General features: G+C 42.6%; 1 protein-coding gene across 1 annotated transcript in view; it reads right to left on the bottom strand.

The window, feature by feature from the left end:
• Nucleotides 1-27,222, bottom strand: part of CSK (C-terminal Src kinase) — a 76,056-nt gene that overhangs the window by 9,315 nt on the left and 39,519 nt on the right. Inside the window, exons 4-8 of the mRNA XM_075273713.1 lie at nt 24,482-24,594; nt 15,375-15,594; nt 8,566-8,659; nt 8,108-8,173; nt 6,214-6,313 (exon numbers count right to left, since the gene is read on the bottom strand). Coding sequence (XP_075129814.1) covers nt 6,214-6,313; nt 8,108-8,173; nt 8,566-8,659; nt 15,375-15,594; nt 24,482-24,594 — 593 coding nt within the window. The remainder of the gene's footprint in view (nt 1-6,213; nt 6,314-8,107; nt 8,174-8,565; nt 8,660-15,374; nt 15,595-24,481; nt 24,595-27,222) is intronic.

The following is a 27,222-nucleotide window of genomic DNA, read 5'->3' as shown; positions in this document are numbered from 1 at the left end:
GAGGGGTCGGAGAGGACAGGGCTGTGGTCGGAAAGGTATTCCCGCAACATGCGCCTATACTTCTCACGCCTGGTGACACTAGGACCCTCCGTGGCGGCACTTTGGCGAGGGGGTGCCATCAAGGTGTCCCAGACCTTAGACAGTGTGCCCCTCGTTTGTGTGGACCGGTGAGAACTTGGTTGCCTACTGGAGGAACTGCCCTCCCTGCCGCCAACGTCACATGCTGGAAACATCTCCAGCATATTCTGCACCAATTGCCTGTGGCAAGCATTGATGCGATTGGCCCTCCCCTCTACCGGAATAAAAGACGAGATGTTGTTTTTATACCGGGGGTCAAGGATAGCAAAGATCCAGTACTGGTTGTCCTCCATGATTTTGACAATACGCTTGTCGGTTGTAAAGCACCCCAACATGAACTCAGCCATGTCTGCCACAGTGTTAGTTGGCATGACTCCTCTGGCCCCACCGGAAAGTTCAATCTCCATTTCCTCCTCATCCTCCATGTCTACCCATCCGCGCTGCAACAATGGGACGATTCGAAGTTGCCCGGAAGCCTCCTGTATCACCATCACATCATCGGACAACTCTTCTTCCTCCTCCTCCTCCTCCATTAAACGCGATGAAGCGGACAGATGTGTGGACCTACTCTCCAGCTGTGACGGATCGGATGCTATCCCTGACTCCTCTGTGTGATCTGAGTTATCCCTGATGTCAATCAGGGATTCTCTCAGAACACACAAGAGCGGGATTGTAAGGCTCACCATCGCATCCTCAGAGCTCACCCTCCTTGTGGACTCCTCAAAGACCCGTAGGATGTCACAAAGGTCTCTCATCCATGGCCACTCATGGATGTGAAACTGAGGCAGCTGACTTTGTGGCACCCTAGGGTTTTGTAGCTGGTATTCCATCAAAGGTCTCTGCTGCTCAACCACTCTATTCAACATCTGAAACGTTGAGTTCCAGCGTGTGGGGACGTCGCGCAACAGCCGGTGTTGTGGCACATGCAGGCGTTGCTGGAGAGATTTTAAGCTAGCAGCGGCTACTGTCGACTTGCGAAAGTGGGCGCACATGCGCCGCACTTTCACCAGTAGCTCTGGAACATTGGGGTAGCTCTTTAGGAAACGTTGCACCACTAGGTTGAAGACGTGGGCCAGGCATGGAACATGTTGGAGTCCGGCAAGCTCCAGAGCTGCTACCAGGTTCCGGCCGTTATCACAAACGACCATGCCTGGGCCCAGGTGCAGCGGCTCAAACCATATTGCCGTCTCATCGAGGAGGGCATCCCTCACCTCGGAGGCAGTGTGCTGTCTGTCCCCCAAGCTGATCAGCTTCAGCACAGCCTGCTGACGTCTACCAACGCCAGTGCTGCAACGTTTCCAACTCGTAGCTGGGGTCAATCTAACAGTGGAGGAGGAGGCGGTGGCGGAGGAGGAGGCGGTGGAGGAGGAGGGGGAGGGGGGTGTTCTTCTCGTGTCCCTGCCAGGAATGTTAGGCGGGGAGACGAGGTACACCGGGCCAGTTTGGGAAGCAGTCCCAGCCTCAACTACATTCACCCAGTGTGCCGTCAGTGAAATGTAGCGTCCCTGTCCGCATGCACTTGTCCACGCGTCGGTGGTCAAGTGGACCTTTGTGCAAAGCGCGGAACTAAGGGCCCGCCTGATGTTGAGTGACACGTGCTGGTGCAAGGCGGGGACGGCACACCGGGAGAAGTAGTGACTGCTAGGGACGGCATAGCGAGGTGCCGCAGTTGCCATCAGGTCCAGGAAGGCGGGAGTTTCAACAAGCCGGAACGCCAACATCTCCTGGGCCAGCAGTTTAGCGATGTTGGCGTTCAAGGCTTGCGCGTGTGGGTGGTTAGCAGTGTATTTCTGCCGCCGCTCCAATGTCTGAGAGATGGTGGGTTGTTGTAAAGAAGCGCCTGATGGTGCCTTTGATGGTGCAGGAGAAGGAGATAAGACAGGAACAGGGGAGGATGAGGAAGAAGTCAACAAAGTGGCGGAGGCAGATGAAGTGGTGTCCTGGCTCGTCCTCTGGAGTGCATCGCCAGCACAGTCAGCAGTGGCAGTGGCGTGAACGGCAGGCGGCCTTTGTCCTGCCGTTGCTGCCTGCCACTGATTCCAGTGCTTGGATTCCAAATGACGGCGCATTGAAGTGGTGGACAGGTTGCTCTTCTCAGAGCCCCTAATCAATTTCGAGAGGCAAATTGTGCAGACAACACTATATCTGTCCTCGGTGCATTCCTTGAAAAAACTCCACACCTTCGAGAAACGTGCCCTCGAGGTGGGAGTTTTTCGGGGCTGGGTACGAACTGGAACATCTTGGGAGATTCCGGGTGTGGCCTGGCTTCGCCTAAGCTGCTGACCTCTGCCTCTAGCTACCCTTTTTGGTGCTGCACCTGCCTCAACATCCACACTACTTTCCCCGCTTGACATCCCCCCTGTCCAGGTCGGGTCAGTGTCCTCATCATCCACCACTTCCTCTTCCAACTCCTGTCTCATCTCCTCCTCCCGCACAATGCGCCGGTCAACTGGATGCCCTGGCGGCAACTGCGTCACATCATCGTCGATGAGGGTGGGTTGCTGGTCATCCACCACCAAATCGAACGGAGATGGAGGAGACTCTAGTGTTTGAGCATCTGGACACAGATGCTCCTCTGTTAGGTTCGTGGAATCGTGACATGGAGGGGCAGGTTGAGGGACAATGAAAGGAGCGGAGAACAGCTCTGGGGAGCAGGGACAGTTGGGGTTATTGTTCTGTGAAGCTTGGGAATTTTGGGAGGAAGGAGGACAAGACTGTTGGGTAATAGGAGGAGAGGAGGCAGAGTCTGACTGGCTGCTGGACAATGTGCTGTAAGCGTTCTCTGACAGCCATTGCAAGACCTGTTCCTGCTTCTCGGGCCTACTAAGGTTTGTACCCTGCAGTTTAGTTAATGTGGCAAGCAACCCTGGCACTGTGGAGTGGCGCAATGCTTGCTGTCCCACAGGAGTAGGCACGGGACGCCCTGTGGCTTCACTGCTACCTTGCTCCCCAGAACCATTCCCCCGACCTCGCCCACGGCCTCGTCCACGTCCCTTTCCGGGAGCCTTGCGCATTTTGAATTCCCAGTTAGAAATTGGCACTATATACCAGTAGCAAAAATTGTGGGTGCACGTAACCCCAATATATTCTTTGAATTACCAGTCAGAAACTGGCACTATATGGCAGTAGCAAGAAATGAGGGTATTTGTAACCCCAATATATTCTTTGAATTACCAGTCAGAAACTGGCACTATATGGCAGTAGCAAGAAATGAGGGTATTTGTAACCCCAATATATTCTTTGAATTCCCAGTCAGACAATGGCACTATATGGCAGTAGCAAGAAATGAGGGTATTTGTAACCCCAATATATTCTTTGAATTCCCAGTCAGACAATGGCACTATATGGCAGTAGCAAGAAATGAGAGTATTTGTAACCCCAATATATTCTTTGAATTCCCAGTCAGACAATGGCACTATATACCAGTAGCAAAAATTGTGGGTGCACGTAACCCCAATATATTCTTTGAATTACCAGTCAGAAACTGGCACTATATACCAGTAGCAAGAAATGAGGGTATTTGTAACCCCAATATATTCTTTGAATTCCCAGTCAGACAATGGCACTATATACCAGTAGCAAGAAATGAGGGTATTTGTAACCCCAATATATTCTTTGAATTACCAGTCAGACAATGGCACTATATGGCAGTAGCAAGAAATGAGGGTATTTGTAACCCCAATATATTCTTTGAATTCCCAGTCAGACAATGGCACTATATACCAGTAGCAAAACTTGTGGGTGCACGTAACCCCAATATATTCTTTGAATTACCAGTCAGAAACTGGCACTATATACCAGTAGCAAGAAATGAGGGTATTTGTAACCCCAATATATTCTTTGAATTCCCAGTCAGACAATGGCACTATATGGCAGTAGCAAGAAATGAGGGTATTTATAACCCCAATATATTCTTTGAATTACCAGTCAGACAATGGCACTATATACCAGTAGCAAGAAATGAGGGTATTTGTAACCCCAATATATTCTTTGAATTCCCAGTCAGAAACTGGCACTATATGGCAGTAGCAAGAAATGAGGGTATTTATAACCCCAATATATTCTTTGAATTACCAGTCAGAAACTGGCACTATATGGCAGTAGCAAGAAATGAGGGTATTTGTAACCCTAATATATTCTTTGAATTCCCAGTCAGACAATGGCACTATATACCAGTAGCAAGAAATGAGGGTATTTGTAACCCCAATATATTCTTTGAATTCCCAGTCAGACAATGGCACTATATACCAGTAGCAAGAAATGAGGGTATTTATAACCCCAATATATTCTTTGAATTCCCAGTCAGACAATGGCACTATATACCAGTAGCAAGAAATGAGGGTATTTATAACCCCAATATATTCTTTGAATTCCCAGTCAGAAACTGGCACTATATGGCAGTAGCAAGAAATGAGGGTATTTATAACCCCAATATATTCTTTGAATTACCAGTCAGAAACTGGCACTATATACCAGTAGCAAGAAATGAGGGTATTTGTAACCCCAATATATTCTTTGAATTCCCAGTCAGACAATGGCACTATATACCAGTAGCAAGAAATGAGGGTATTTGTAACCCCAATATATTCTTTGAATTACCAGTCAGACAATGGCACTATATGGCAGTAGCAAGAAATGAGGGTATTTATAACCCCAATATATTCTTTGAATTACCAGTCAGAAACTGGCACTATATGGCAGTAGCAAGAAATGAGGGTATTTGTAACCCCAATATATTCTTTGAATTCCCAGTCAGACAATGGCACTATATACCAGTAGCAAGAAATGAGGGTATTTATAACCCCAATATATTCTTTGAATTCCCAGTCAGACAATGGCACTATATACCAGTAGCAAAAATTGTGGGTGTATATAGCCCCAATTCTATTGCTAGGGGACTTGCAGTGTATTTCTGGGGTGAAGGTGGGGGGGCACACCGTTGGAACGGGTATCGGGGGTATATATCGGGTATACGGGAATACACTGTCAGTGTATTCCATTCAGGATCCTGGGAAAGCTGGGTTGCGGCGATTGAGCCTGTCAGTGCCACGTTACACTGACAAGCTTCTCCTTGGAATTTAGCTCTTACAAGAGCTGTTGTGGTTGTCTTCTCCTTCCTATCCTAGCCTGTCCCTGCCTACCCAGAATCTAAGCCCTAGCTAACTGGACGGAAACCTCCGTCCCCGGTGAATTGCAAGCTCAGAATGACGCGAAGCTGGGCAGCGCTGTTCTTTTAAATTAGAGGTCACATGTTTTCAGCAGCCAATGGGTTTTGCCTACTTTTTTCAACGTCACCGGTGTCGTAGTTCCTGTCCCACCTACCCTGCGCTGTTATTGGAGCAAAAAAGGCGCCAGGGAAGGTGGGAGGGGAATCGAGTAATGGCGCACTTTACCACGCGGTGTTCGATTCGATTCGAACATGCCGAACAGCCTAATATCCGATCGAACATGAGTTCGATAGAACACTGTTCGCTCATCTCTAATAGAAGTTTATCGAGGAATACTGAACATAGTAAGGAATTGTAAACTTGCCCACAGGATTACAGCCAAATACCGGATAATGTGGAGAAGGGTATATGATGGGTGCTTTGTGTCCTCTCAATGAACGGGAAAACTGGTGGGTTGGACAGTTGTTTACTGGAAATATAGTGTAGGCCTGCTGCCACCATTAAAGTGCTGCGATCTTAATGACTTAAATAAAGCAATATATCCCCAATATAACTAACAGTACTGTTTTGTTCATGAACTTCAGCAGATACAAATGGGACTTGAATACAAATACATCTGGTTTAGTTCAATACTTTTTAGAGTGCAGTGCTCGGAGGCTGTGTTCACATTGGTGCCAAGAGCCTCTGTTGCACTATTTGATTCAGTATTTGTGCAATCAAATCAAAGAAACCACTAATGGACCCCATTACAAGTCACAGCATTATAGCTCCCATTATAAAGCAAGCCTTAAAGGGGAACTCTCACTATGCACATCTCATCTAAACTGTGTGGGGTGCCAGTGATAAGATAATCCTTTAATTGTCCCTCTATTTGGATTATATATGCTATGGATAGGTGATAAATACTGTATTCATTCTCCTTCACTGGAAGACCAATACAACAACATACAAAGACGCCTCCACTTACGTCATCACCAGAGCCTCTGCAACAAATGCTTGTGCCGTTGCATCATTCTTGATACATTTCACAGCTACTTTGGATCCCCTGTAGTCACCCAGCATGACATCTGCAGGAAAAAAAATTAAAATCTAAGAAGGTTTAAAGAACAATACACACGCTTACACCATTGCTACTTTTTATGTAAATAAATATGCAAGTATCTACTATATGTATCTTATTATGTGGCTTTTAAAAATCAGATGTCCTGCAGGGGTCTGGAGGTCACCACAGGTATTGGGGCCACCAAACTTATCAGGAGCTGCTTAATTCTGTCTGATGTAGTAGGTCGAGGTTACTGCATGATATCACTTCTACAGGAGCTTCAAGAAACCAGCGGCTGGGAAGCTGCAAATCAGTATAAGAAATAGTGAAGGAAGCCTCCTTGTGCATAGCATGATTGCTTGTCTAGGACACAGGCAGGTGTACGGGGTCTGCCACCCTGCTGAACGTATCATGCACGAATGTTGTGCATTTGCAGAGAAAAACGTGACAAAGATTAAATGCATTCAAGTGATTTAAAAAAATGCAGTTCACCAGTTCAAGAGGTCAAGGAAACACAAAAAAGCAAACAAACAGACCATAAAAACTTTTAAAAAGCATAATAAAAGAGTGGAGCGCAGACAAAGTGCTATTCATCACACCTGCTCTGGTCACAGATGAACACACCATGTTCCTGTTTTGTCTGCTAAAAACAAAGAGTTACAACTTCAGCAGACACACAAAGATCAAAACTGGATCTGCAAAACGTGATCTGCTACGACAAAACCCTGTAACTATGACATTAAAGCAGATCTGTCACCATTATATGCGGCCATATTTAAGCGCACATCTATTAACCCCATAGGCATAAGTGGAGCGTGGAGCTCGCCTCTCCTGCCCATCTCATAAGTGGCTGACAGCTGTTGTATATACATTTACAAAGCGACACACACTTATGTTGGCAGGGACGCACACCACTCATGTGAGAGTCTACTGATTTCGCTTAATAGTCTAACAGCACTTTTTTTTTTTTTTTTTTTAATGTTTGGGTTAAATGGGTTGTTAAAACTAATGTTGTTTGTTTAAAAAAATACATATATATAATTATTTTTATACAATATACAATTTTATTTTTAACATTCTGAGTGTTGTAAAGAAATATTTTTGCCCATACGATCCCTTAACTGTAGGACAATTCTTCAGAAATAGCAGACTGCTAGAACATTTGCCTAGGGCACAAATCACTGTCTACCTTAGTGAAAGTGGTTTACGCCCATGTGTAAGCCACAATCTCTGGTCAACCATCTTGACTGTTGTAACTATCAATTTAACTTTTATGAACGCCCTCATAATGGTATAATTTAATCTGTGTATGAGGTCATCTGTAATAACAAAAGTGAATTGCTAATCCTCTCCAGGGGCCAGAAACCAATAGGTAGTCATGTGGATTCTGATTCTGTAATGTACTTCTGGCGGGCAACAGATGGGCCCAAAGGGTACACCATTGTGCAGAGTTGTAATGTGTCATCAAGTTAGATTTTAATCCCATATAGTGTCAGATTATTTTGTTTTATAATGAAACAACCATGGAAGAAGATAGACCCATTATGGATAGCAAGTGATCAATTGGAAGCCACTGAAAATATTCATTAACGCTATAGATTTTTCCTAATGTTTTTAGATCTTTTTATGTAATAAGAAACATCTCCGCAATACCGTATCAGTAAATCTTTGCCTAACAAGCTGAATTTGTTCCCAGTTATGCTGTACTGTTTTATTAATACAATGCATAGGACAGACACAAAATGCACCCAGATTATGGGCCCTAACTAAAGGTCACAACGCATCCCCAATGAACTTTTATGGAGACAAAAATAAGTACCTCCAAATTCTCCTCTCCCAATGGTCTGCAAAAGTGTCAGGTCTTTCATCTTCAGTGTCCAACCACCTAAATAAAAAACAAAAACACCAAACATGGTGACAAGAGGGAAGGGAGTGCATAAATGCAAGTAAGAGCCAGAGAGGAAAAAATGCAAAAAAAGAGAAGATAACCAATGTAAGTAACAGTAAGAAAGAGTGATGGAAACAACAGACAGAAGCCAAGCAAACTGAAACGCTAGAGGAGAGTATAAGGGTGCAGGAGAAGTTCTCAAGACAGTAAAATGGCCCTTAAAGAACTTCTCCGTAAAGGACAACCCTACTAATATTTCCCAAACACCCTCATTTTAAAGGTAAGAGGGAATGCTATAATATCGGATATGTAAAACCAGTGAAAATATTCATTTCAGAAGGTGCAATAAATAGAGGTTACTTTAAGAGGTGTGTGTACAAGAAACTTACTCCGAGAAAACTCATCCTGAGCAGCCACTGTTCCCTCCATCAGTTTGGGCTTCATTAAACTGGTGCAAAGGCCGTCCGCATCATTAGTGTAGTGCTGAGAATGGGGAAAGTACAAGGTTACTGAGGTACATGACAGTTCTTCATACATCCACTAGAGGCCGACAAATCCATGAACCATTAGACTATGTGTGAATTTTATTTGTAGCTGATAATCTGCAGACAAAACAGTATCTTACATAAAGTAAATGGCCAAAATAGTGCAATTTAAATCTTATATATCATAGCAAATATTTTAAATCTTCTAATTTATTTAAAAACATGTAGAGCTTAAGCACTGAAACATTGAGAGTAAAAAACCGCTGCATTAGGGTTGCCACAAATTTCATTTCAAAGTTCAGTTCAAGATTTTGAGCAATTCCACAAGAAAATAGCCATGCAGTCAATATATACACACACACTGCTCAGAAAAATATAGGGAACACTCAAATGACATCCTAGATCTGAATGAATGAAATATTCTCATTGAATACTTTGTTCTGTACAAAGTTGAACGTGATGACAACAAAATCACACAAAAATCATCAATGGAAATCACATTTATTAACCAATGGCGGCCTGAATTTGGAGTCACCCCCAAAATTGAAGTGGGAAAACACACTAGGTTGATCCAATTTTGATGTAATGTCCTTAAAACATATCAAAATGAGGCTAAGTAGTGTGAGTGGCCTCCACGTGCCTGAATGACGTCCCTACAACGCCTGGGCAGGCTCCTGATGAGGTTGCGGATGGTCTCCTGAGGAATCTCCTCCCAGACCTGGACTAAAGCATCTGCCAACTCCTGGACAGTCTGTGGTACAATGTGACGTTGGTGGATGGAGTGAGAGATGATGTCCCAGATGTGCTCAATCAGATTCAGGTCTGGGGAACGGGCGGGCCAGTCCACAGCTTCAATGCGTTCATCTTGCAGGAACTGCTGACACACTCCAGCCACATGAGGTCTGGCATTGTCCTGCATTAGGAGGAACCCAGGGTCAACTGCACCAGTATATGGTCTCACAAGGGGTCTGAGGATCTCATCTCCGTACTTAATGGCAGTCAGGCTACCTCTGGCGAGCACATGGAGGGTTGTGTGGTCCTCCAAAGAAATGCCTCCCCACACCATTACTGACCCACTGCCAAACCGGTCATGCTGAAGGATGTTGCAGGCAGCAGATCGCTCTCCACGCCTTCTCCAGACTCTGTCACGTCTGTCACATGTGCTCAGCTAGTGTATGTGTATATTTATTTATTTTCTAACCTGCAGCATTCCTTACAACATATGCAGAATATTTTCCTCTACAGACGCAAACCCCTCGCATTAACACATATTGTATTGTAACATGCTGTAGAATCTGCTTGAAAGAGTTACAACAAATCTGCCACATTAAAAAGTGGAGTTATGGCTCTCCAAGACTGTATAATTCTAATACTTGTTCCTCTACTGGGCTACAGCTCTTTTATACCATATCTGTCTCTACCTTAACATGCTGCAGCCATGTAAATCAATTCAATGTATATAGTAAAATTGTACATTAAAAACAGATATACATATGAAATTTTTTTTCACTTCTTCACAATGAAGTCATTGCAAGCACTATAAAAAGGGAAGCTGATACTGTTCCACTTGAAAGTTGTGCCATTTATTTTACAACAGAAAAAGAAGAAATGAAATGTATTTGCATAAGCAGGATATACCAGACTTCGGTAGTTACACTGGCCCTTTTAAAAAAGAAAATAGCAATTTACGTCTGGAAAACACCAACACCCTGGACACGCACAGAAAAGTTCAAGTCTAGTATAAGACCATAACTTCGGTGGTGGCCCATGGTTCTTGCACTAAGCATCCAGCTTGCAGGAAAACTACACCAGTAGAACACATTCGGAGATCAACTTTAAGGGACCAAGCTGAGAAGTAATGAATGATTTCACAGATGAGGGTCCGTGTATATTTAAATTAGGAGTGGGGACAGTTGTAAAAATGTTTTTTTTTCCTTACACTATTGTGTATAGGGTTATTTAATAAACTTTTATGGATTATACTTCATTAACCATTTTTACTTCCTTTTACTACAAAACCGACTCTAAATTTCTCTCTGGCAACACTAAGTGTGGGCAGGGAGGCTCTGTGCCAAACCCACTGGCCCACATTTAAAGGGGTTTTCCAGGTAAAATTTTCAAATTTTATTTTTTTTTAATTAAAGGTCTGTTAGGGCCATTAATGGGTTAATAAATGCACCCATATACCTTTAGCAGTGCTTTGAGTGATTTCTGTGTTTCTCTGGGAGCTCATGGCATCCTTCGCATTTTTTTACATGGTCCTCTTGATGTCTACTGGCGACTGCACAATAGAGCAGGAGTACCAGCAGTATTATGCAGCATGGGAGGCCGGCAGATGTCAAGAAGAGTAGGAGCCGGACCCCCCAGAAGATTGTGATCTCCCATACCCAGAAGATTCGGACAGGAAGACAGGTAAGTATGATGGGGTGCCTTTAGCATTGGCAACGTTCTGTTTCCTGAAAATCTGAAAACATGCCTTGGGCGGTCACATGACTGTCCTGGTGAGCTAGGAAAATATACATTATTTGCAAGTAAGTTAGAAGGTAGAAGGGGGGAGGGTGTTTAGCTTACTGCAGAAATATCATTTAATCCCAGACAAAACCTTTAATATTATCAGTATGTTCAAAATAGTGTTGAAACATTTTGGATCAAAGTAAGCCAACTAAATTGTGGAATAAATTTACACCAGTCTAAATATATACAAAATTTATCATCCAACATCAGCCACTGTGATAAATCTGGCAAATTTTTAGACGGCCCTTGTGATGGTGGTGGGGTGACACTTCAAATAGCATTGGTGTTGATGTCATTAAAGCTCAGTTTTCATATGCCAGAAATATTGCAGTTCTAGAAAAATACTTAATTATCACAAGCTGCTTTTAAGACACCTGAAATACTCTTCTAGGAGATATAAAACCACAGACATGGTTATTTAATATGACAGCAGCCCCCCCCCCCCCCCAACCACCCTTGACAACTGCTATGCCTGTACATACTGGTGATACAATGTGTACAGGACAGTCTCTTCCTGACAAGGCTCAGTTTGAGCATTTTTAGGAAGTCGAACAGGCTAATAAAGTAATATCACACTTTAATGACTAGCAAACATCTTAAATCACACAGTAGACTGCCCCTTATAGACATCAGACCATTAATAGTCTGGAAATGAGTGTCCAAGTTCACATGTGAAAAAAGCCTAGCTGATTTTGTCACTGATTTTTCAGCGTCGCTTTTTTTTTGGACACTGTTTTTTGCATTGGACGCTGTTTTTGACGCTTTTTCGGTCACTGTTTTTTTTTAAGCCTTTTTTTTTTTGAACTACAAAAAAGTACATGATAAAAAACCGCTAGCGGTTTCAGTCGCTGTTTTTGCCAAAACAGCTGCAAAAATAAGCGACCAAAAACTAGCTAGCGGTTTTTTCAGCGCCCCATAGACTCCAATTCATTTTTTCAGGCGTTAAACACCTGAAGAAAGGTCATGTCGCTTCTTTTTCTGCTAGCAAAAAAAGCTAGCAATAAAAAAAGCTAGCAGAAAAAAAAAAGCTAGCAATTTACATAGGGCTACATTTTATGGAGGCTGATTTGGCCGCGAAATCAGCTGTCAAAATCAGCATCCATGTCCCCGTGTGAACTAGCCATTCCTTTTGCCTCTAGGTAAAGCGGTTCTCCAGGGTTCTAATGAGGACCAATGTCAGGATAATGTGATCAGAACTAGCACCAGAACTGTTCTGCTCCCCGTCCCTCTTGTGTTCACAGGTAGATAGTTACAAGTATCTTGGGGGCTGGCTTTAATATTATATACAGCCAGCCTCCACAGTATAGCTAACTAGCAGTCAACACAGAAGAGGCAGGAGAGGGCAAGCGACTTGAGTGCTGGTTACGATCAAGTGACCTGAGGTCAGAACCAGCCTGGAAACCCATGGTCTGACTGCAATAGAACCTGGAGAAGTACATACTAAAAACCTTCCTGAAGATCCCCTTTAGTGGGTTGTATGGAACAGCACCTAGATTTCATTTCCATAATATAGTACAATATTGATTCCTCCCTTTACAGTATAGTGAAATAAGCACAATAACTATGTGACAGAATGTGACAGCAGCAGAGCTGAGAACATAGAGGAACTGGCTGCACATTATCATTTCAGCCTATCTCAGTTCCTGGCACAGGAAACCGGGTGAGGAGGTTAGTCATGTTCAGGAAGATGTTAGCACCACATGGTTAGATGCAATGATGCTAGTTTTTGCAGAAAAGATTTGCAGAATTCAGTATGTCATTATTGTGCAGGCTCTCCCAGCTCAGAGAAATGTTCTCTTGAGTCTTCTGGGCTGGTGAGTTACATTGTCTACCTTCACTTTATCTACACTGCATATTTTGACCAATACATTACCATATAATATTGTTCTGTTCTGTTCCAGTAGTGGTCAAAAGATTATGCAGGTGCTGTGTCTTTCCTGTGATGGCGACCTCACATACAACTATCATGTGTCTACAGTATAGAAAGTTACCCCAAAATATACGGCACATCATGAATCATGTGGTATTAATTGGGTAAGGCTAGTTTACAGAACTACGAAGCATGAGAGGGGGCGCTGTGAAGGAGGGAGAGGTACAAAGGCAAGGACTACACTGAGATATAGACGACTTGAGGCATCATGGAACATGTACAGTAGTTCTCGACATATTACTAAAACAACTGACATGCCCTGCTCCAGTAAGTAAAGAAAATGTTGCCATGCATGGAATATCAGGATAACAGAAGATATAATGTAGCAAGTAACTTGCCAATTTTACTTTTTAACACTTCTTTGAGCCCAGAAAACTCCTCCAATTTTTTTCCTCCTTACATCTTTGATGTTATTAGGTCGCAAGGGCTTCGAATGCATTCTACAGATACCAGCACAAATAACACAGCTGAACCGAAAGTTCAGCCTCCAAAATTTTACCAAACTGTCATTTTTCTCAAACAACTGATATTTGGCAAATCAGTATAAATAGGCAAGGCTTTGGGAAAAATCAGTCAGGTCCAAAATGCCACCCAAGCTAATAAAAGTATTATGTATGGGCCTTTAGAAAGCATAGGAAAATACCTTTGTAGCCACAAACCAAGTGCATCAGGGACAGCCAAATCTACCAGATTTCCCTACAGACATCTGTGGCACAGGAACAGGTGGAATATTTCTTTTACTGATAATAGGAAAACACTGGGCACAAAGTTTCCAGAGCGTTCACATCATATGTGGTTATCTGTAGGATAACCTGTTAAATCACGCCCCACCCAAGATGGACCTAATGCTGATTTGCATATCTATATAAAAAAGATGATTATAATTATCTCTGCATTAGTTTGTGGCCACAATGATATGTTTTCTGCTCCTATTATAGGTCCCTACATAGCACAACTTCTGGAAGTCAAGGGGGACGTTTAGAGCGGACAGACTCCCTTAAAAGGAAAAATCACAGGGAATATTAATTTCATATAGCGACTATTAATGGATAGTCTCACATAGTATACCGTATATGCAACTTGCTGCAAAATGTCTCAATAAGTTCCTTCAACCAGTTTCCTCATTCATCTAAAGAACTTCTATATTAACTTCTATACTAATAAGAGAAAGGCTAAATTAAAAAAAAAGAAGAAAAAATGTACATCAGGCTACAGAGTGGAAACTAAGCCTCAACCCCCCCCCCCCCAAAAAAAAAAAACAAAAAAAAAACAAAAAAACAAACCCAAAACAAACAAACAAACAAAAAAAGCAGACAAGAACGGCTAGGTTCACGCTAGCACTTGGCTTCTGGCCTTTGAGTGGAATCTCTTTAATGCCAATGTGAACCTAACGTAAGATAGATATATTTATGCCCCAAAGTAGTACTGGGGTACCCAATGATAGGGGCAGGCTTGTGGAGATCAATACTTGTGTATTAATCCACATGCACTCAGGTTCCTCCAGCAGAAGCCGCATGCCACCACAATTACGTCATTTATTGAGTCACAATATCAGAACTTCCCTATATATAATTAAAAGGAGTACTCTGGTTTCAGGTATCATCTGACATTTTTAGGAAGGCAGCATGAACTGACGTCTAAGAGCTGAAACTAACTATAACTAAACAGTAGTAATAATAAATAACACATTTTATTGCTATAGCTCCAACATATTCCGCAGCACTTTACAAATTGTAGGGTTCAAGTACAGACATTAAAAAAATTCATTACAGAGTAATAGCCAATTCATACAATGGGATTGAAGGTCCTGCTCACAAGAGCTCATAATCTATGCGGTAGAGGGGGGGGACACAAGAGGTAGCCAGGGCTGCATAGGAGGTAGCATATACACACACACCTATTACGGTAATTGCATTTGCATCAAGTGTCCAAGCACAAACTACTGCAAGACTCTTTTGTCATACAAAATAGACTTGATGAGTTGAAACCTGAACTAACCACAAATATCAGCATCTTATACGTCGTGAGACATCAAAAAATGCTGGCAAAGTGTTAAGTCCTTAATCACACCAATCAGCATTTACAATGGTAGAAAAGAAAAGACAACAACAAAAAAAAAAATCATGCAAAACTGTTCAGAGGAATCTTCAGGTGGATAATAAAACATGACTCATGTCAGTCCTGAGCTTTGATGGTAAAAATGGTTACATGCGACATACCACATAAATCATGGAACCAAGTCATGAGTGATGTAGCTATAGTCACTTACCTCCACCAGCTGCATGAGGTTATCAAAGTATGCCTCTTCATCAATAGTCAGCTTGCCATTTTTGTAGATAATTCGATAATGCTCCACTTTTCCCTCACAGCTCACACACAGTGTGTAGTCCCCGGGATAGTTTGTGCTCTCTCGTACAAGAAACAGGCCTGTTTCTGGAGGGTATAACAGTCGCTCAGCTTGTTCTCTGGTAATCTTGCCATGAAACCATCTGCAAGAAAACAAAAACTAAAGAGTTCAGTTTCATTACAGTTAATAAAAAACAGTGCTAGGTTGGTAATTTAATATACTGATAGTTAATAACCAGTGTTCATCATCAAAATCACTGCATACAAAGCCATTCATGTTTAAAGGGGTTTCCTTGGAAAAACATTTTTCCCCATTATGAATAAGGTCAGAAAGAGTAGAGTATATAAAGAAATAGACAGTACTCATCTCCATCAATTCTCCATTATTTCTTCCCCTGTTCACTTCTGTGCCTCTTCCCTACAAGCAACTAATGGCTGCCCATTCTGCCAACTGATGGCCACAGTGATGGCCCACTTTAGTCACATAATGGCTGAGTGGCTATTTCCAGCATGTCAGGACTGGGACCAGGAAATGAAAAGTGGGAAATGGGTGGAGGGGAACACTTTATTGCTTTTTTTAATACATACTGGCCTTATTAATTCTAGAAAAAGAAAAAAAACCAAAACAAAAACAGAACAACCCTTTATTTCAAGAAGTAAAGCTGCTGCCATTTAAACCATACATGGCAATGAATAAATGCAGCTGCAACACAGGGCAAAAGGTTAGAGGAACTTGTAGCAAGTGGTCAAATGTGTATGTAATAAATGTATGACATAACCATATTGAAAAACAACTGATCAGACACCAGATTTGTCTATATATTAAAATGACTTTACTCAGATCAGACATGTCAAATATTTAGCATAACCACCACTTGTGATTTTCAACCCTTCTCCCCTCATGGCTGGGTGCTGATTTCTGTGCATAGCTAGCTACTGTTATCTCAGTTATATCAGTCAGTAAGAATGCATCTCTATAGCACAGAAGATACAGCAGCAAAGACAACGGCCTACAGAAAGAAGGAACACACCATGGCACTCTATTCGTTCCAAAAGTCAGAGGTCATCGCCAAATGTGCAAGTCAGACTTGACTTCAATCTACTGCCTATTTTACACAGCTTATAACTTCTGCTTTCTGGCCGGATAAGGGATTTTTCAGTTCCAAGGAGAAATTGAAATAGACATTAGAAGCCTAAGAGATATATTGTGCAATATTCTGAGATCAAGCCAGCAGCTCTGACAGCAGTACAAAGCAGTGGCAGACACTGTGATGTTTAGTAGTCACATGTCTATGTGTATTTGTGTACAGTTTTTGAGAACCGCGCTCAGAACTCAAAAATGTACAGTAAACACCTAAAGAAGGAGCCTCTGGAGGAAGTCTGTGCCATGAAAGCTTGCCAATGTAATGTTTCTGGTTAACTAATAGAATGCATCATATCTACAATACGTTTACCAATTTGCTATGTAAAGTATCAAATATTGCATGAATAGGAAAATATTTTCCTTCAATTCCATGTTTTGGTTTTTTGTTGATTTCTTTTTTTGGGGGGTGGGGTGGAGGATAGATTTGGAGTTTGATTGATTGTTTTTTCAGATATTTTCCCAGTGTCAAAAACTTGTAAAACAAAAACAAAGCAAAAAACAAAACATGAATGACTTTTTGGGGGGCCCTAAACAGATAACAGAATGCAGAATCTCCCTCTTTCAATGGCGATTGTGCAGTCTGAATATGACAAACTGTACACAAAACCATTAAAATCAATGGGGTAATATTTTGTTTTCCAAGCGGACCCTGATCTACTACTTCATATCAGAAAAGGATATATATGTGAGTTTTCTTTGGACTACATACTGAAGTTTCTCAGCCCCACATCCATTTTTTGATTTCACAAATAAATGCAAGTATACTGAAGATAAAACTGCGCCCGTTATTTTCTAAGGTTGCAGCTATTTTTCACTTCAAACAACTTCCATGGGAGCGGCCACGCTGGCACACCCTTCCTGTATGGTCTGCATGCAGAGCTCATTCAAATTCTCTTTGCCAGCTGTAATGAATAAGTTATTGGTCAAAAAAAATGGTCCTATTGTAACAATCAAGGAGAGACAGGTGACAGGTACACAGACCATGTGCCAGTATGTATTGTTGCTATGTGTTGTCTGATCTAGGTCCCCCCAGTACAGTAGAGCTGTCATGTGCCATTATTACCATGACATTGGCACAAATGGAGCAGCAGTATGGAGGCACAGTTACTGCGGACTATACGGCTTATATAAGTAATGGAAACAAATATACTCTCTCATTTCTTTACAGAGTGAAGAATACACCAGAAAACCCCACCAAACAATCTCTACCAAAATATCTAATCAAAATAACTTAACATAACCAAGGAGAGTATAATAGACGAAGATGCATTAATACTTCTGTGCCACTGATCCCTTATACTTGTGTATCCACATATATGGCAGACTACTGTAATAGATGAAGTCTAAATATAACCTCACTTATGTAGAGAAATTACAGTCCTCCAACCCAAAAATAGAATACACAACAGCAGTTTCTAATAAAGCAAGGTTACTAAAGTTACCTGGGAACTGGAAATATAGACAGAGATTCTGGATTTCTGTCCATTCTGTCCGTGTATCACAGAGAACAAATATAGCAACAGTAGTGAACACTTAATACAGCACAAGGAAGTATATTAAGAAAAGGTCTTTGAAAGATTTATGCAAATGAATTTCAAAGGGCAAAAAGTGGGTATGATCAGCTCAAAGGGTCAAGTTTCATATTAACATAAAACCATTTCCTGGAAGGTGCATTATTAAAGGGGTATTCTGGATTCAGGAAAAAAAAGGCTTGGACTACTGTAGAATTTTCTTGCATATCTCAACCATTTCTCACAATTTTTAAGATCTCTACTTGCCTTTATAGAGAAGAACCTGCTGCATACTTTTTCCACTACAGATTTCACAAAGTTTCTGTGACAAAATATTTATGGTGCATACACATTTTGCCAGACATTGTACCCCTGTAGTGTGAAAAAAACTACAGGTTAAAGAGGACCTTTCACCACTTTTGGGCACATGCAGTGTTATATACTGCCAGAAAGCCGACAGTGCGCTGAGTTCAGCGCACTGTCGGCTTTCCCGATCTGTGCCCGGTGTAAAGAGCTTACGGTGCCGGTACCGTAGTGCTCTATGGTCAGAAGGGCGTTTCTGACCATTAGCCAGAGACGTCCTTCTGCCTCGCGGCGCCTATCGCGCTGTGCTGTGGAGCGGGGAGGAACGCCCCCTCCCTCTGCTCACAGCGCTCGTCCATAGACGAGTATTATCCGGGAGGGAGGGGGGAGTTCCTCCCCGCTCCACAGCACAGCGCGATTGGCGCCGCGAGGCAGAAGGACGTCTCTGGCTAATGGTCAGAAACGCCCTTCTGACCATAGAGCACTACGGTACCGGCACCGTAAGCTCTTTACAGCGGGCACAGATCGGGAAAGCCGACAGTGTGCTGAACTCAGCGCACTGTCAGCTTTCTGGCAGTACATAACACTGCATGTGCCCAAAAGTGGTGAAAGGTCCTCTTTAAAGAGGACCTTTCATGGTTTGGGGCACAGGCAGTTCTATATACTGCTGGAAAGCCGACAGTGCACTGAATTCACCTTTCCCGATCTGTGCCCCGGGTAAAGAGCTTTCGGTTCCGATACCGTAGCTCTTTACAGTCAGAAGGACGTTCCTGACAGTCATTCAGGTACGGTCTTCTTCAAAGCAGTGCCTGTAGCGCTGTACTGTGTGAGCGGGGAGGAACGCCCCTTCCTTCTCCTGATAATACTCGTCTATGGACGAGCTCTGTGAGCAGAGGGAGGGGGCGTTCCTCCCCACTCACACTGTACAGCGCGATAGGCGCTGCTGTGGAGAAGGACGTTCTTGACTGACTGTCAGGAACGCCCTTCTGACTGTAAAGAGCTACGGTACTGGGACCGAAATCTCTTTACCCGGGGCACAGATCGGGAAAGCCGACAGTGCGCTGCATTCAACGCACTGTCGGCTTTCCAGCAGTATATAGAACTGCCTGTGCCCCAACTGATGAAAGGTCCTTTTTAAGTGACACGGCGAAGATCAAAACATCTCCAACATTACATATGAAAAGGACTATTCCCTGCTACATTCGGATGACAGTGTGCACTTCTGAACTGCTGCTCATATGACCATTACTGGTCAAAGGTTTTCAGGATTAGGATGTTCATTACCTTCTTTTAGGACAGTAAGTAACCCACATCCCTACTACGCTACGCATTATCACATTTGTGAATAAACCACTGAAATTGCATACATTTCATACTCAAGTGTGAAGTCTTTTCCTTAAAGGGATCCATTAATTGTATTCCTTTTTTTTCTCCCTAACACGTAGGAATAACCCTAAGAAAGGCTAATTTTCTATTACCTTTAGATATCTTCTCTTGTGCCGCCGTTCGGTAGAAATCCTTGTTTTCTTCTGTATGCAAATGAGTTCTGTCGCAGAACTGAGAGTGTCCCCAATGCTGTGAGAGAAATCTCCAGCAACGCCTCTATCTTCACTTGGAACGCCTCTCCCCGCGTCTTCTTCCGGCAGTGGGATTCAAACCTCTAGGCATGTGCACTCGGCTCTTCCATCGGGTCTCAGGCAGAGCCGATTGTGCATGCCCACGGCCATTTTCTTGTGGCCACTTACACAGTAAGCTACAAGAAAATGGCTGCTTACGCCAGTTTACTGTGTAAGCTGCCACAAGAAAATGGCTGCGGGCATGCTCAGTCGGCGCTGCCTGAGGCCTGATGGAGGAGCCGACTGCACATACCTAGAAGTTTGAAACCCACCGTCGGAAGACGACACAGGGAGAGGTGTTCGAAGTGAAGATAGAAGTGTCGCTGGAGATTTCTCCCGCAGCATTGGGGACGCTCTCAGTGCTGTGAGAGAACTCATTTGCATACAGAAGAAAACTGGGTTTTCTACCAAACGGCATCGCGGAGAAGACATCTAAAGGTAGGAGAACAGCCTTTCTTAAGTGGTAGGGAGAAAAAAAAGGAATCCAATGATTGGATCCCTTTAAATTGTGATAATGGATTGGGACCCTATCTTCACATTAAATTAGAGTGCTATCTACACTTCATTATATTTGTCAACCCACGTCACTACCACATGAAAAAAGTTAAAGCCATGGCTCACATTGCCAAAAAAGCTGTTTTTTTGTAGCAGATTTTGCCGTGTTTTTTTGCACCAAACCCAGGAGTGATAAAGAGAATGTAAAATATAAAAGGAAGCTCTAAGGGGCGTTCACACTACCGTCGGTGTCCGACAGGTAGTGTCCGCTGCTAATGTCCGTTCAAAATCTTGTATGGACATTAGCAGCAGACACTAGCTGTGTTCGTGACATGCTGCCTTCATTTAAATGGAGATCGGATGCGTTGTTTTACACTCCGTGCCTGTCCTTAACTGTCCATTACCAAAGATGTCCGACTTTTCAAGCGGACAGAAAAAACCTACATGTCGGGTTTTGCTGTCTGTTTGAAAAGTCGGACATCTTTGGGAATGGACAGTTAAGGACAGACACGGACTGTAAAAGAACACACCCAATCGCCATTTAAATCAATGCAAAATGTCACGGACACAGCTAGTGTCCGCTGCTAATGTCCGCACAAGATTTTGAACGGACATTAGCAGTGGACACTGGCTGTCGGACACCGACAGTAGTGTGGACGCTCCCTTACAAAAAAGTGTCAAAAAAGCCTAGAAGAAAAGTTTACCAAAATATCCAAGCAAAATAACTTAGGCGCAACCTATGAGAGTATAAGTAGACGCAACTATTGTGTCTGCCTTCAATCCAGTATACTCCTATCCACACACTGTGAGTCAGAACACTGTAATAGCTGAGGTCCATACAGTCATACTGCTGTGTAGACACTACAGTATCTAACTAAATAAAATACATTTAAAAGAACTTAAAGCAAAATAAATAAAAGTTGTGGAAATCGTTTTACCATACTTACCTGGATAGTGAGATTGTAGCGGAAGCTATTGACGTTTGAGACATTGCGCTCAAACCTTGTACATGTACCGCAGGCAGCACAAATACAGCGATAATAGTGAATACTTAATACCGTACCAGGAAGTGTATGCAGAAAATGTTCTTCAACACTTTATGTAAATAAAGATTAAAGGGCAAAAGCCAGATTAGGATAAGTTCAATATGAGAAGAGAATAGAAGGTAGAACTATGCCCTGAAAACAAGACTGCGGCTGACAATAAGAGTGCCGGAAGGTGCATTAATAAATGGGGATTCCAGATTCCGAAAATAAAGCTTATTCATTCTATAATGAAGAGAAACACACTTTACTAGTACACTTCTCACATCAATTTCTCTATTTTCAAGATCCAGCTTGAAGTTATTCAAATGAAACCTTTAGTACACAAACTGTAGACTTTTCCGACACATATCACAAGAAATCTGTAAGAAAAACTGCACCCTAGCCAACAAATCTGAAGTGACCTGCCGAGGGTTAGAATATCAGCAGCTTGCCTTCCAATCCACAAGGACTTTTTTCTGCTTTGAGTTTTAAAACCCATTCACATTTACTGTACTATAAGATGTCTGAATTTTTATTGCAGTAAATCCACTCTGTCCTTTAGTCCTGTGACTGACCACCCTAGTGCAGCACTAGTTACAACTGCATTAAAGTTTTTAGAAACCCTTGTTACACAATACCCCATTAAACTGCCCAGGATATATGTACCGTATATACTCGAGTATAAGCCGATTTTTCCAGCACATTTTTCATGCTGAAAAAGCTCTCCTCGGCTTATACACGAGTCAGGGTCCACGGAGCACAGAAAACTGGAAGGGGGAGGTCCTTTAGGGCTACTGCTCTGTGATTGGCTTGTCATGAGGTCACGTGACTGTGATGTCATCAAAGGTCCTGTAGCCATTGGTATGTAACATCTGCAGATAAGGTTGAGTCTAAATCCTAGTAGCTCCGCCCACACCAGAGTCCGATCACATGGTCATGACGTCATCAGAGGTCCTTTAGCCCACTAGGATTTAGCATCTACCCTGCAGATGAGTGGCCAGGATTCACTGTGTCTTATGGAAGATGTCTGTTGTATGGAGGAGAGGAAGCTACAGTAAAGTGACACACACAGGACTTTCCTTTAGTTACTCTGCCTAGTAATGTCAGGCATTTGGGGTTATTAATTTAGTTTCAGTAACTCCATGTGCCTCACATTAATAACAGTTAACCCCATCATGTCCCTCATATTAACCCCTGTGTGCTCCATATAAGGGTTACTAATATGTGAGACACATGAGGGTACTAATGAAGGACCTTAAAGGGGCTCTATCAGCAAAATAATGCTGATAGAGCCCCACATATGCGTGAATAGCCTTTAAAAAGGCTATTCAGGCACTGGTAAAGTTATATTAAACTACCTCCCCGTTTTAAAATAAAACCCTAAAAAAGAATATGTTGTACTTACCTATCGTGCATGGTGGGCAGGCATTCTCTTCCTGCGATGTCCTACTACTACTGCGCATGCACCCGCGACATTATTTATCAATGGCAGTTTGTGAGCGCCGGAGGAAGACAGGACCTGAGGACATCACTGGAAGAGGAGGCGTGGCTGAAGATGCCATCGGACCCTGAATGCCTGCCCACCATGCACGATAGATAAGTACAACATGTTCTTTATTAGGGTTTTATTTTAAACGGGGAAGGGGGGGGGTAGTTTAATATAATTTTACCGGTGGCTGAATAGCCTTTTTAAAGGCTATTCACGCATATGTGGGGCTCTATCAATATAATTTTGCTGATAGAGCCCCTTTAATTATGAAGATACCTAATTATTACCTCCATATGTCCCACATATCAGGAACTCTTATGTGAGGCACACAGGGGGTTAATGTGAGGGACATGATGGGGTTAACTGCTATTACTATGATCCCCATGGAGTTACTAAGCTGCAATGCACATGACCAGACTACCCTACCCCCCCACAGGGTAATACTTATGCAACGGATGAAAGTGTCATTTATGAGTATGGCTAAAAGGACCAAAAACCAGACTAGTCTATTAGCTAAGGTCGCTACTCACTCCTCGAGATCCTCTGCTGCTCTAACCCACAAAAGCTGCCTGGGTCCATGGCTAACTCTCCAGATTAAGGTGAAAGAGGCCCCCTGACTTGGTGCATGAAGGTGCCAAAAGACCTATTACATAGGTGGAAAGCTGTACTACAGTATAAATACCATATGGTTTGGAGACCTGTCACTAATTTGGCAACAAGACCTAAGACATACTGTACCGTAGCCTAATTTTCTCTGCAGAATAACCCATTGTTAGCAGAGCCCTTAGTAGTATTCTGCCCATAGATTTCCACATGGTATGAAGTGAATACCCACCTTTTTAACAGTAAGCAACTTCTAGGTTCTAAATTCTGCGTAGTTTATTTCTTGCTACAAGTTTATCTCACTATTAACAAATATTCCCTAAATCCTACTCCACTGACTTCTGTGGAACTGCAGGAGATCGCCTCTCTGGAAGGGCTACAGAAGTGAATGGAGCAGTGGACCAAGCAGTCAGACTGGAAGCCAAGAAACAATCACTACTCAACCCTATGCACAGGTTAGAAGATAAGGATAAAGGACAGGTTAGAGAAGAAGAAATCGTAACGTAACAACTTTAATAGTAGTTTGATCACCATTTTTAGATCTAGAGATAAATGATCAAATCCCTCTGTATGCAGCAAATACTAAATAGCACTTACCACATTATGTGAACACATGTAATAGAAATCCAGCTGTAACAAAGATACCACGGACAGATCAGATGGGATATGGCAATATAAAAATAGGACAGCAATCTGTACTGTTGGTATGACAGGATGGGGAGGCCATACTGTATATAACAGAACTAAAATGATGGACATATATTGTCACTGACCACAGTTTAGTACTAGAACTTCTAGTAATATACAGTACAAGTAGCACTGCCATTATGCCACATATACTTACGGCATTAGACTAAGCTTTGTCCCAGCTTTTACTCCTTCTCTCTTCTGTACATAGTTGGCAGGTATAAATCCAACTTGCCCAACTTTATTCTTTGCTTTGTACCAGTTAGGATCCTGCATGAAAATATACACAATTATTAAGCAAAATAACCAATACAACACACACATTACAATTTTAATACCAGAAGTCTTGATTTCTTTTTTTGCAGGATATGTAATATGTAAGTTTAATGCATGTGCTAGGAGACCATGATAGGAGACCATGCAATAGGGGGGCAGTTGTGCTTAGTTTACAGCTCAAACAGGAGCCAGTACCCCTGGCAACTGAAATATCAAATACCTGGGAGTACATACACCTCACTAATTGACCTTTCAACACTCTATCAATATAATTTTCACCCTTACATTAGAAAAGTTAAAATATATCAAGTAAATGGTAACCTTTTCACAACCCTCCCAAAGTTCATCTATTTGTTCAAGACCCTAAAGGTCCCAGTCTGTACTCAGATATTCTCTTTTATAAACATAATATTTTAAGATGGCATACACTGAGTACATGATGAGGCTATGACTGCAGTTGTGTCAAAGCCCACCTTAGATAAGTCCCTTATCGGTCTGCTCGCTAAGCAAACAAATGGACACAAATAAAGAAGATCAGTTGGTACCAAGTCCTACTCCTTCCAAGAAATCCAACTTCAATCTATGCTTTTCACTATGACGATTACCTAATCCATTAGGCTCCACTGTGCACATCAACCTGGTCTTTCCCTGGTAACTTCTACCCTATATGCTTTTTCACTTCACCCCTGATCTACAGGACAGCAGATCCTACTACTAATATTATAAACCCTACTAATATTATAAATCATATCCTACTAATATTGAATGAAATTTGGCACATAGATAGTTTGTAACCTTGATTAAAACATAGGCTACGTTTTATCCCGGTAAATGACACAGCTTCACGACGCTTATGAATTTATGTTCACATACTATATTACACAGCTCTTGGTAGCACCTTATCTCAGGTTCTGATAAAGCCAGGTCTGTTATCTCTCTGTGTAAACACACGCTAACCCTCAGTGGTTTGTGTACATGCATTTGCATATTATCTGATCTGCTCCAGGCAGTGCTGACACGTTGACACGGGCAAACACCTTTAATCCAAATTGGCAGTTTGCCAATTTTAAACATGCCTGGAAAAAGAAAATTTAATTTGTTGCAAACAACGAGAGCTATGAATGTAGCCAGAAGTCAACAGAGTTCTCCTCAAATGGAGTTGAGGGGAATCATCAACGCCAACAACACACTCATTATATGGCGTCCCAGCAAGCTGTTGAGATGCCGGAACAATCACGGGCATAGAGCGAGGAATGAGTTCATCGGCAGGCCAGCTTGACAGCTTCCAAAACGCTGGAACAGGCGGATCATCAACACTAACAACACGCTCATTATAAGACGTCCCAGCGAGCTGCTGAGATGCCGGAACAATCACAGGCACAGTACGAGAAACAAGTTCAGCGGCAGGCCAGCTTGAGAGCTGCCGAAACGCCAGAGCATGCCGATCATCAACGCCAACAACACGCTCATTATATGGCTTCCCAAGTGTTGCTGAGATGCTGGAACAATCACGGGCACAGCGCGAAAAAAGGAGTTCAGCGGCGGGCCAGCTTGACAGCTGTCGAAACACCAAAGCAGGCGAATCATCAACACCAACAACACGCTCATTATATGGCGTCCCAGTGAGCTGCTGAGATGCCGAAGCAATCACAGGCACGGTGTGAGGAACGAGTTCAGCAGAAGGACAGCTTGAAAGCTGCCGAAATGCCGGGGCAGGCAAACCATCACCGGCAGCAATTTGCTGAATATAGGCAGATCATCGACGCGCAGACGAATTCACGGGCAAAGGCTAGTCTTCAATAAAAGTCTAAACCCTGTTATCAATCTACAGTGTTCCATTATATAGACATTACCCACCCTCTGAAATTTATTTAAAAGTTAAAACTAACGAAGCTTACCATGCCCCCCCACTCTTTCTGTTGACACATTCAGATCTGACATCTGGCTAAAGATAAATTTGCTTCCATTGTTGTCCCCCAGCTTATTCCCTTTGATTGGTTTTGCCCTACACCTAAAGGCATAACTACTATATTAGTAGTATTATAGTATTATATAGGTTGCTATACTCTTATTTCCCAAATTCCATTCTTAAACATAGATTTCTGATCAAATGAGAGCAGTGCCTAGGCAAGTTACCCCTATCAAATGGCAACAAACTACAATGCACCCAAATCATGTATCTGCACTTTATATAATGAAATTACAGACATTAATGCCCTTGTACTATAGTCCACCAGAATCACACATATATGCTTGACACTGAAAAGAAGACCTCCCACCTTCCCCATACAACCCATATGCCAGGATCAAATATGTCTGCAATATAGACAATGCTGGCATTCTATTCCTACCTTATTTTTGTCAAATTGTTTCCGAGATTTGGGCTTCTTAAAAAAGGAGCGCTTACTTTGTTCACAATCCACAGGCCTGTCCCGACAATCCATAGAATCCATCTACCTATCTTGTTCTTGTAGGAGCTGTGCATTCATTCCTCAATATACTGCAGTTATAAGCTTTCCTGGTTGGACTTTGGGACATAGTTTGTTTATTGTTCAAGGGTTTTTCCCACTAATACCAATGACCTCGTTTCCACAGGAATGTGTAATTGGGACCTCTAGTGGT

This window comes from Leptodactylus fuscus, chromosome 5, assembly GCF_031893055.1.
Source record: "Leptodactylus fuscus isolate aLepFus1 chromosome 5, aLepFus1.hap2, whole genome shotgun sequence".
Lineage (NCBI taxonomy): Eukaryota > Metazoa > Chordata > Amphibia > Anura > Leptodactylidae > Leptodactylus > Leptodactylus fuscus.
This window is presented reverse-complemented; position numbering and strand designations above follow the sequence as displayed.